This window comes from Ipomoea nil, unplaced genomic scaffold (genome assembly GCF_001879475.1).
Source record: "Ipomoea nil cultivar Tokyo-kokei standard unplaced genomic scaffold, Asagao_1.1 scaffold1421, whole genome shotgun sequence".
NCBI lineage: Eukaryota > Viridiplantae > Streptophyta > Magnoliopsida > Solanales > Convolvulaceae > Ipomoea > Ipomoea nil.
The window spans coordinates 7190001-7201784 of record NW_017617849.1 but is presented as its reverse complement, the minus strand read 5'-3'; the positions used below and the strand labels follow the sequence as shown (position 1 = coordinate 7201784).

At 32.1% G+C, this 11784-nt stretch overlaps 1 protein-coding gene across 2 annotated transcripts; it reads right to left on the bottom strand.

The window, feature by feature from the left end:
* Positions 1-275: 275 nt before the first annotated feature.
* On the bottom strand, positions 276-3351 carry LOC109188275 (NAC domain-containing protein 78-like). 2 transcript variants are annotated; one of them, XM_019338881.1, is made up of 4 exons: positions 2903-3351; positions 1679-1956; positions 1406-1594; positions 276-1038 (listed from the first exon to the last, which is right to left on the bottom strand). In XM_019338881.1, exons 1-4 carry the CDS (start codon positions 3138-3140, stop codon positions 538-540), a joined length of 1206 nt encoding a protein of 401 aa, XP_019194426.1. In that variant the 5' UTR covers positions 3141-3351; the 3' UTR covers positions 276-537. The 2 variants fall into 2 exon arrangements, with proteins under 2 accessions (XP_019194426.1, XP_019194428.1); XM_019338883.1 differs by having other exon boundaries at positions 1409-1594; positions 2903-3344.
* Between the last annotated feature and the right edge of the window lie 8433 nt (positions 3352-11784).

Genomic DNA, 11784 nt, shown 5'->3' with positions numbered 1-11784 from the left:
ATATTTCATTCCACCACTACACTGCTTTCATCCCAAGCATCACCCTATACAACGAGTTTTTACCACTTCTGATCAATTTTTGGTGATACTCTTTTGTTGAGCATATAATCATTAATGTGCAATCCAACTATCAACTTAGGCTTTTAGTTGAGATGGAGCACATGTTTTAATTTGGTATCAGAGCCAGACCAAAAGGTGACTTCGCCACGTAATTATTAAAAAACAAAACAGCGAACCACTTCCATCATGCACAACCCCAACAAAACATTTTAAGGTTTCAGCTAAAAAGATTGAAACATCTGAGGATTATTGCAACTGTTCAGGAAACACTGCTGCTTATATTCATAGCTACTGGCACATCTGGTTTCATGTACTCAGTCAACTATTACACAGATATTACAGAGTTGTCGACAGATGAAGTAGAACGAACATCTCCAGCATCGCTTTGCTCATCGTCTTCCACTTCCTGATGCCATCTGAGATCGATGTCATGTAGAGCTACAAAAAGCTAGCAAATAGGAAATGCGGCTCTACTAGCTAACCCCCTCGGACAACTCGTCTAAGGTCCTCGTTCTCCTTGTTCAAAAGGTCGATGCGCGATTGAAGGATGTTGATCATGGCTTGTGCCCTCATTACTTCAATCTTCAGTGTCTCCCTCTCCATGGACACGTTCAGGATCTCGTTCTCCAAGTTGCTAATGAACTTGAGGTATCCAGGAGGCACTGATTTCTCGAGGGTGGAGGAATCAAAAGTAGGGGCGTTGCTGGGCTGGTTCTCCCTGGGTTCAATGGGGTCCAACAGGGGGAATTCTAAGAGAACGGGGGAATCATTTGTCGTCATCATCATGGTTGGAGGATCCTGGCTTGTGGTAGTCGAATCTTCCGACCCATTTGCATGGCTTGAGCTAGGGCAATCCTGCTTCGATCTTTTGCTTTGGGCCAGAGAGAGGGGTTCAGGATCCTCCGATCTCTCTCTTTTGCAAACAAATGAAAGGGACAATGGTTCGACTGGACTCTCGGGAGCCTTGCATAGAGCACCCTGCAATCGTGGCCAACATTTAAGAATATGCGTTAAATACAATTCAAGGCCATGCACCAATGAATTAACTTTTTGAGAAAAGGAATTATACCAAACACCTATCAGCTAAGAGCTAATTTACCACACCTTTCTACAATTGGCTAATGTTATCAACTAGTTATACCCTATAATTAACCCAATCAGCTAACAGCTAACAACCATTTACCAAACAGGGCAAAAGTGAATGTTAACTTTTTGCTGTCTATGATTTTGTAACCGTTGCTTATACTTGAAAGCAATGTGAATGCGTATGGCAACAACTACTTTGTTGCGTTGGCATACAACACTTTCCGCAACGTGGAAAGAAAATGGAATCGTTCAATTAACAAACCTGGTCAAGGTCGTTGCCATCAACTCGTGCATCATCACCATTGCCTACATCATCTTCGGCTACACCTCCGGGAACCACAAGAGCCGTATCATCATCCCACTCTTCCTCGACAAAGGGTGCATATCTATCGCCATTAGGAGGTCCCAAAGCACTTTTTTGAAAAATTCTACATAGCACAAAAGCATCCTTTCCTCGCAAAACAAATATAATTTAAGATTCCAAATTCTCAAAATAGTATCAAATATGCAATAAATAGATTTTTTTTTTTACCTGAGTTACCCCAGCTTCCACTAATTCATTATCGGTGAGTCTATACTCGTGCATAACCCAATTCGTCCTCTTTCCATCTGGAGCTCGTCCACAATGGAAAACGAGCGTTTTCTTCATTCCTACTGTCTGAGACTTATGACGGACAGGACGATCCTTCCCAGTGGCCTTCCAATAGCCTTTACCAGTGGCTCTGTTGAGCCGAGACCCATTCCCGTACTTACGATCTACAGGGCTAAAAAAGTACCATTCTAGATCTCTAGTCTTCAGATGTGAATATCCTGCATATTACGAAAGACAAGACAAACCAACCATTTTAAAGCAGCCAAAAATTCAACAAAAATTATCACATAATGCAGCAAGCACACCACTGCATCGCAGACCACTACGTACACAATTGACGTCTGAAAGGAATTCACAATTATAACGGCCAATTCCATTCACATTCGCTACGTTCATTCCTCGGAAATTACTTTTACATTCCATACCTCTTTTACACCACTATACCAATATAAAGCAAGGAATCAACATTCACGTTGTTAGGAACAAATTAACTCTGAGTAAGTAATAGCAATCCTTCTCAACCCAATTCCACCTTCATACGTTTCGATTCCAGCAATCACAAACGAATCGTATAACACGCATAACAATCAAGAAACCGACACAGGAAATATGCAAAAGTGAGTTCAAAACAATAACTGAGAATTTCAAAGCTCTGCAAATTTATAATCTTCCTCAGAGACACACATGCCTGCAAACTGGAATGTGCACAAGACTATCTTATTATGATTACAGAGAATAATTGTTATCATTATTTTTCTCAAACCCCCCAAAAGGGAAATCAAACTGTGCCAAGATACTAAAAGCTTCATACTTTACAGCATTTCAACCATAAAGATATCAATTTTTTTTAAAAAATTTCATTTCAACGCTTTACAGCTCCATTCCTACTTTTTAACATCACCTATTACTGATAGAAATGATCTTAATTCCAGTCATTAAAAAGCAGCAATAATTAAATTTTATACACACTAAAAAAATTTATCTAAATTTGATTTAAAAAATAACCCAAAAAAAAATAGAGGTAAATAATCAGCATGAGTAACACTGGGAACACCACATAGATCCGGCAAACAGAAACCAAACAATAAAAATAAAACTAAAAGTTCAAATAAAATTGAAAATTAAAAATCAGAAAATGGAGATTTAAAAAATAAAAACAAAAACCTGCGAGTTCCCACGGTTCAGATTTGTAGACGTCGATTTCAGAAACAGCTTGAAAGCGGAAAGATTTGCCGCATGCCCGGCGTCGGAGGTAGTACCTTACGAGCTCCTCGTCCGTTGGGTGAAACCGGAACCCGGGCGCGAGCGACGTCGGCGGCGCCAACGTCCGTTTCGGAGGCGCCGGCGCCGGCGGCGCCACCACCAAAGCTCCTCCCTCCTGCGCCGGTTGTTGCTCCATCATTCCCAAATCAAACAACAACCCAACCCAACCCAAGAAACTCTAACGCATAGAGATTGATATATAAACACAAGTTAGGTTTGAGATGATTAGAAGTGAAGCAAAGCTGGAGAGAGAGAGTGTTGATAATGGTGCGAAATGTATGTATATAGACACTATAGAGCAGTCCAAAAATCAAATTAAGAAATAAATTAAAAATTAAAAAAATATAGAGAGAGAAAGAAAGGGAAGAAGGCTAAGCTATTGCCCGTCGGTTAAGCAAACGGAGATAGGAATGGATCCTTGCTTGACACGGAAATCGATAAACTAAAAATACATTTCTAAAAATTCCTTTTTTTTTAATAAATATATTCTATTTACAAATATAATAAAGGGAGATATTGGTAATTTTATCAATTTGCATTACCTAGCAGGCAACAACCAAAATACACAATGCACAAGAAACAGCTTTGCTCTTTTGTTTTCTTTTCTTTTCTTGTTGTGTAGTTTATTGGTTACAACTTTAACTTGGTGCATAATGCATGACCACTTTTTGTTATATTTCAAAAATATTACAAAAATTAATCGATAAATTTATGACGATTGATAAGATGATTTGTTAACGCACCTTCAAAGTTACAATGCGTCATATTAAAAAGTTTTGGTGCAACCCAATTTTAGAATAGTAAAGTTCTAGTGTTTTATAAAATTTACAAAAATGTATGATATATTTAATATTTTTAATTAATTATTTGCTAACTGATTAATTTTATGATAAGTTATGACTTTTTATTAATATTTATCGATAAATAAAAATGTTATCTTACGTTATTATCATATAAAATATATACTTTTTTAAAGGATTAGCTATAATGTTATTTATATCTATGGTATCAACTTTTATTTTGTTTTACATTTGGCATTTGAATTTTAAAAATATACTAAACTTGGCATTTAACGTAATATTTTACGAGGACTAAATTATCTATGAATAATTATTTTACCAAAAATTATCCGATCAAATTTAGTAAACTTTCAAAACTCAAACACTAAATAGTACAATAATAATAAGTGGATACCATAAATAAATATTACTATAGTAAACAAATATCTAATTCTAAATTTGTTCAAAATATTAGATAAGATTTCCTTTAACAATACTAAAATCTCACAATTAATTGGTGGAATTGTCCCCCCCCCCCCCCCCATCTAAATATTGAATTTTTTTCAAAATATATTATAATGTTTTCTAAAGTTGAGTTTTGGTTGAACATACTTTGGGAGTCCTCCCAACACTTACTACTCCATTCACAAACTTAAATGTTGCATTTCATATTGCAAATTTGACATGTATATTTTTACATCATTTAAAAAAAATAATCTAAGTATATTGCAAGGATTGCAAAATCCTGACACAAATCGTCTTCCGAGACTCAATTTATTTTTAAATATAAAGTCAAATATAATTTTGAATATTATATTATATTTCAATAGTGTTTTGAATACTAGTGATGTTGAGAAAAATAGTGGGGGATTGCATAAGTATGAATCACAAACTTAAGGGTTTATCACCGCTCTTATGTTGGAGATGGGTGAGTGAGGTAAAGCGCGTGGGATATGCCTCAATTGGCTTATAGACTCGCAAATGCTTGTAAATTAGTGTCAACAACAAAGTCCAATCCATACATATGAACTTATTTTAAATTAGTTAACCAGTTGAGTTATGTCCCGAGGTCGTGAATTGCAAATATGATAATATGACATATGGTCAACTTCTTAATGTGAGTGAATATTTCAGTCATGCTGGATAGTTTTCTACTCAAATTTTATTTTTATTTAATTTGTATGAGTTAATACACGATTTGGTCCATCGACTATTAGGACGTCACCGCTTGGTCATCGATTTCCAAACTTGCTCAATTTTATCTCAAATTATGCAATTGTTAACAAAAATGGTCCTAATCAGGATTATTTTAGCTTGGACAAAGGACTATTTTACGTAAAAGTTGTATAGTTGGAAATTAAATTAAACAAGTTTAAAAGTCGATTATCAAAGTGGTGAAATCCTAATAATCGATGGATCAAATATGCTATTAGCTCCATTTATATTTAATTATTTATCAAAAAAAATGGTAAATGTAAAACATTAACAAAAAAAAAAAAAAAAAAAAGTTTACTCTGTTGATTTTGGTTCTTGTTTAATTATGGGAAAGCCACTCCAAGGCTACAAGCTAACCTACATCAACCATATAAAAGCACAATTCCTGGATGATAGCGAAGGGGCTTTTTTGGTAATCTGCCAGATCTTGGTTATTTTTGGAAGGATTGTAACAATTGGGGTCCATTTGGCAATAAAATAAATCCGTGGAGCATCCTGATATGGGGAAGTTTATCGTTGCACGGCTTTGCGTACCAGCCCACCAACTTTTGTAAAATTCGTATTTTTTTTTTTTTTAAACATTCGCTCGTAAACTTCTTCATTTTGGATATTAGTATATTACTTAATAATTTAATCACTTTTTTTATATGATATTATTGTGTTAATATTTTGCATCCAAGCCGAAAAACTAACCACTTGGTTGTGATTGTCCTAACTAGTAATTTATTCGTAGAATGCACGGTATAAAGATTATATGTTAATGTATTATGTTATATTAAAAAAATATGTGGTTGAATATATAAAAATCAGTTATACACATTAAATTTTATAATTATTTTTTATTAAATATTATTGTGAAAATAGTTCAAATATTTATTTACTTTAATGTTATCATGGTATATATTTTGATAAATAATAAATAAGACTTTATTTAATTTTTATTTAAAACAAACAGAATTTATAAATTATTAAAAACTTCATGGTAAATCACGTTAGTGGTCGAAGTACAATTCATTTCGAGACATTACATATAAAAAATTTGAGCCCCATAGGATTACTAACTCTAAATGATGTTAAATACAATGACAATTTGGTATATTCATTTCTAAGTGTTAAGTCTTTTTTTCTTTGTTGGTTCTGCATTTATATGTGTCATTTCATTTTTAGCCATTTTTAAAAAGAGTTAATACCCAAAATCATCTTCGACTATAGTGGTTTTTCTCAATTTTGTCCTAAACGACTTTGGTGACTTAATGTAGTCCCAGAGTTTTATGTTTTTACTCAATTTCGTCCCAGCCTTTTGTGTTTTTGCTCAATTTAGTCACTCCATTTGTACGTTATTCCGTCCATTTGTTGTTAAATAAATAGACAATTCAGTAATTTTAATATTGACATCTCTTTATTCATAGACATGTGAAGTGTGAAATCCCTCTTTTTTTACGAATTACTCCCAGAATCACTTCTAAAGCTGCAAATATAAAATTTGATTCGTAGGTCTGAGAGTAACTCTGGGTGTAATTCGTGTAAGAAAGAGAGATTTATCACTTCGCAGGTTGAAAGTAAAGAGAGGTCAATATTGATATTATTGAATTGTCCCTTTATTTAACACCAATTTGACGGAATAACAAACGGAGGACTAAATTGAGCGAAACACAAAAGTCTGGGACTATATTAGGTCACCAAAGTCGTTTAGGACGAAATTAAGAAAAACCACTATAGTCAAGGACAATTTTGGGTATTAACTCTTTTTAAAAAACATTCACGTTAGTCGTAGCATTATTGTGGTATGACTGTTTTTTTTTTTCTTCAACAAATATATTTTAATAACATTAAAATGACGTTATTAACCACTCAAAATTCTTTTTTTTTTTCTTCTTGGTAATAAAATTGTTATCAATACATAAGTCTATTACAAAATCTAAAAAGTGCAATTTAAAAATTCACAAGCTAAGTCTACCTCATGGCAAACCTTAAGTTTCGTTCATAAGTCTATTTCATACAAATTCACAATACTTGTGGTTCTATTATCAAGAAGAAAATAGAAAATTTTTATTGATTAATAACGTCATTTTTAATGCCATTTAAACATATTTGTTGACAAAGAAAACAAATATTCATGTCAAGATAATGTTCATACTAACATAAATGTTAAAAAAAAATGACTAAAAATTGAATGATACATATAATAACATCATGCAGGGAATGCCAAACAGATAATCATCTTAAAAATATTTTTTAAACAACCATATTTTTGACACGTGTTATATAAGAAAAAGTAAAAGACAAAAGGATATGGAAAGGCAAGGACGTAGCGTTGACCAACCAATCCAACAAGGATTACAGCACAAGAATTTGATAATTTATGGGGCCCACTTTGTTTTTTCACTTGCTATGATGTGAGTACGTGGATGGACGGTGAAACATGTTTAGACTACACCCAACTGAAAACAAAAGATGCTCCGTAACGATGAAGCAACGGTCGTTTATGTGAAAACTGAAAAAGGGATTCAGACGTTTTAGTCGAAGAAACTACAAGGCTAAATTTGGAAATGAGTTTCACTAATTTGGTATGAAATTTAAGAGACTTTTTTTTTTCTTAATTAATAACAGTAAAACTTAAAAAAAAAAAGAAAAAAAGAAAGATCTTGCAAATAATTCAATAGCGAAAAATAGCAACGGATATAATTGAGAGACAAAAAATATTATTTTACTATAATTCAGAGACGGAATGTCATCTCTCCATATATTTGTCTCACATCATTTCCAAACTCAATTATATTATTACAATTAAAATAAATACACAAATAATAATAATAATAATAATTATTATTACAACAATATCATCATTATATTATATTTAATGATATCAGTCATTCACTTGTTCAAGGCATTTCAAGGTTACGCAAATCACAACAAAAATGAAGAGCCAAATAAAAGGATCTTATTTTCTTAGAATTAATTAATCTTATTCCAAAAGATTGAACCCCAACCCTAAGGGCCCCTACACTCCGACCCGACAGAGTATTTGGAAAGATAGAATTAATTAATCTTGATGATATAAGTGGGGTATGGTTGAGTGGAAATGTCTCATCTATCATTACCCAATGGTCAATGGTTCGACGAGGGGATCAGTCACAGTGTCTGACAGTGAAAACCATGTGAATGTTGATCATCTTTGTAGAGACAAAAATTAGTTTTTTTTTTTTTTTTAAAAAAAAAAGTTTATTAGGCAAACATACTCATATGTAATAGCTCACAAACCACATAGAAAAGGTAATTTACATTAAGAATACCTTGTGCGACGAACTGGACCGAGATGGAGAAATTAGTAATTTTGAAGGTATTATAGATGAATGACAATTTATTAGTTGTGTCACAATTACTTGTGTAGGTGACATTGGCGACAAATATATACAAAAATGTCGTAAGTGAGAATTTATTACAAGTTAGAAGTACAAGTAAAGCAATCTAGTGCCCATCCCCAAATTTTTTTTTTTTCTTTCTAATTTATTATGCTTTCACACAAATTTTGCCCTAAAAATATCAATAAACATATGTACTTGAAGGCTGGAAGCCACCCATGATAGTATCATGTAGTCAACTATGGTCGATTCCCCTAATAAAAACTAGAATAATGTTATTTTTCAATGTTAACTTTACTTCTTAAATCATCATAATGTTCATCTCTTGATGTGGTAATAATTTTTTTTTAATACATTAAGTTTCGGAGGTTACATTAGACTAATCCTAAATTTCATAACTCTTGCCTATGAGCTCTCCAGGAGGTAATTAAATCCCGAATTGCCCAATCAATTCTCATTTTCAACCCTTATTTGTACATTTTACACACAATGAGCTTTCATCACCTTTGATCAATTTTTGGGCTTTGGGTGGTAATAAAACTTTTTTTAGCATCGAAAAAAATGACTGAGTGGATGCACCTTGATTCTCATACCAGATAGTTGTGAGTTCAATTATACTATTACCAATACTATTTAGCATCATCACATATGATATATACTAATATAGTACCTAGTATATTGCCAAAGCTGGAAGATTTTAAGACTCGCCACTTTAACAAGCCTAAAAAACGCTAGCCCGTAGGCAACTGACTTTTAAAAATTTAAAATATTTCGTTTAATTAAAAATTAATTCTAAAAGCTAATAATTATATACTAAAATAATTTAGATAATTTAAACAAAACTAATATAATTTGTTAAAGCCACTAATAATTAATAAGTTGAAATTAATCCAGCGTTTACAATTTCCAAACACACACTTAATAGTTAATATTGATACATATATTATAAAATACAAATAATTTATCCAGCTACTAATACATTATTATTAATTTTTTTTAAAAACAAGGTCTATGTATTTTAATAATTTAATATATTAATACATAATTTTTAAAAAAAATTATAAATCATTTATCCAATTCTCCGTATTTTAGTACATTCAGTTGCCCTGTTTGGGCACTGCGGCCTCGTGTTGCACATGCAAAGCTCTTTTCTACAAGTCTGGTCAATACTCGCGCGCGCAAACAGTATGGGAACAAGGAAAAATCATTGAAAGCCAATACTATTTCACCCCACCCCCAATACTTGCTCATAATCACACCATCACCCCTTATAAATTACAATTTACAAGTTCAGCAATTACAGGGGTGCAAATGAAAATATTATAAATTACATATGTCTAGCCAAAGGCTTCCATCCTTCGGAAAAAAAGAAAACCAAGTTCAAGATAAGTTATACTGTACTACTAAATAGTTCTATAATGTTCACAATTATACTACCATTTTGAGGCTAATATGAATTCCGCCTAAGCAATAATATTTGCAGAGTTCGATTCGTATACAAAGGAAAGCTTGATGTACACATGACGTACTCTTTAATATGACACATTATATACAATTATTTTAAATTTACAGCACTACTCTAGTGGTACGCACTCTCGCTCTTTTCTAATAGTTCATAAATCATACATGAAATATAAACTGCACTATGAAAATCTCATGCAATATGCTCAATCGAAAGAGTGTTGATAAAAATTAAATTCATATTTTTTTAAATAAAAATTATACTTCACCCACCTATTATCCTCTACAAGCGAATTGAAGGGTCCTTTTAGAATTGAAAATGGAAGAAGAAATTTGGTGCCAGTTTGCTTACTTGGTTTCAATTAAAGAAGAAATTTCAGATACATAAAATTGCACAATTTTGAAAGAGAGCACAATCCTCACGATGTTTAGTTCATTAATTATATTAGTAGCGTAATATGGGTTTAGTTTAGGCTTTAGCAGCTGTTAATATAGGCAGACTGGTATTATGTCGCTGCCTATGTCCCATGAATAACTAGGAATACTTGCTAGAAAATATAGCTTAATTAATTGGGCATGATGACAAGCTTAATTAGCTGTTTTTGAAACGTATGTATTTACGTTAAAAACTTCTATAAATACTTTCTGACCATTTTAAAAATTCAAAAAGTTTCAAATCAACCAACGTATATATAGGGAAGAAAAGTTAGGAAAGAGGAAAAGAAAAGTATATATGTATGATAAAAGAGAAAGGTGTTTTAATTTTGAGGTGAAGGTGAGCGATTGGTCAACACTAAAGTAAAGAAGAAGATGAGATGTGTATTCTCTGGATAAGCAACTTAATTTGTGCCTGTCCACGTCTTCTCTTCTCCCTCAAGCAATGCAATTCCATTACGGATCGGATTACTATTATATTATATATATAAACATACACACATACCATTACCCACCATAATAATAATTATTATTATAATTACTCAAAAGGGCCAAGAATATTGTTGTCCAATGACACCAAGTTATTCCTTTATATGAAAAGTTGTGAGTTTGAGGTTCAATGAAGATGAACTTAAACATGTACTAAGTAAATGATACATTCTGTATACATCTATCTTTTTAATATTCAATACAAGCATACATGTCATGAACGATTGTATTTAACAACCATTACTAATTGAGACTTTAAAAATCATAAGCATAATATTTATTAGTTTGAACCTTATTTTGTTATTATTACTTTGATTAATTGATTGTATCAATTGTCCCCCTCGTGCACGAGAGGCGTATTAGTAAAGGTTTTGTGGATCCAAAATCGTATCCTCTGTTTGACCATTCAACTATGGGTTGCCATGTCCCTCAAGTAAATTCTGCAGCTTATCAACTAGGATGGCTTCAATCAAAAAATTATTATGCATAATAAGTACTATATGGAATTTTATCCACTCATATTCGTTCATGATGTTTCTCAAGGAAAACCATACAAATTTGCTCAAAGTGATTTTTGGTACATTTATACTGGCCCTATATTAGATCAATGCAGAATCTTGTTAAATTCTTTTCAAAAACACTTGTGTTGTTTTATTCCACTAGTATTTGCACCCGTGCGATGCACGAAATGAATATGTTGTAATATATTAAGAATATATGAATCGATAAATAATTATTTAAATTAGAACATCAAATATTATATAGTGCACTTAAAGATATGATTTGAATCGTTTATATATTTTGATGTTATCATTGCTTGAATTTGTGCAAATAATTGCTCAAATTAATAGCTAATGTCTAGATGTACGGATGCGGTCCTATAATTTTGAAGATTTTATTTATCATTGTTTAGTATTTTCATACATTAGGTAAATGTGCTTGTTCTCTAACAACTCAGTTATAGAAATGAATTCCTATCCATATTCATTTGTATGGAAGATATATATATATATATATATATATATATATATATATATATATA

Coding starts and splice junctions, on each gene's coding strand:
- LOC109188275 (XM_019338881.1), bottom strand. CDS start 3,140: ATGATGGAGCAACAACCGGCGCAGGAGGGAGGAGCTTTGGTGGTGGCG. Junction 1,957..2,902: donor TGAACCGTGGGAACTCGCAG/GTTTTTGTTTTT, acceptor CGTAATATGCAG/GATATTCACATCTGAAGACT. Junction 1,039..1,405: donor GCAACGACCTTGACCAGGTT/TGTTAATTGAAC, acceptor CCACGATTGCAG/GGTGCTCTATGCAAGGCTCC.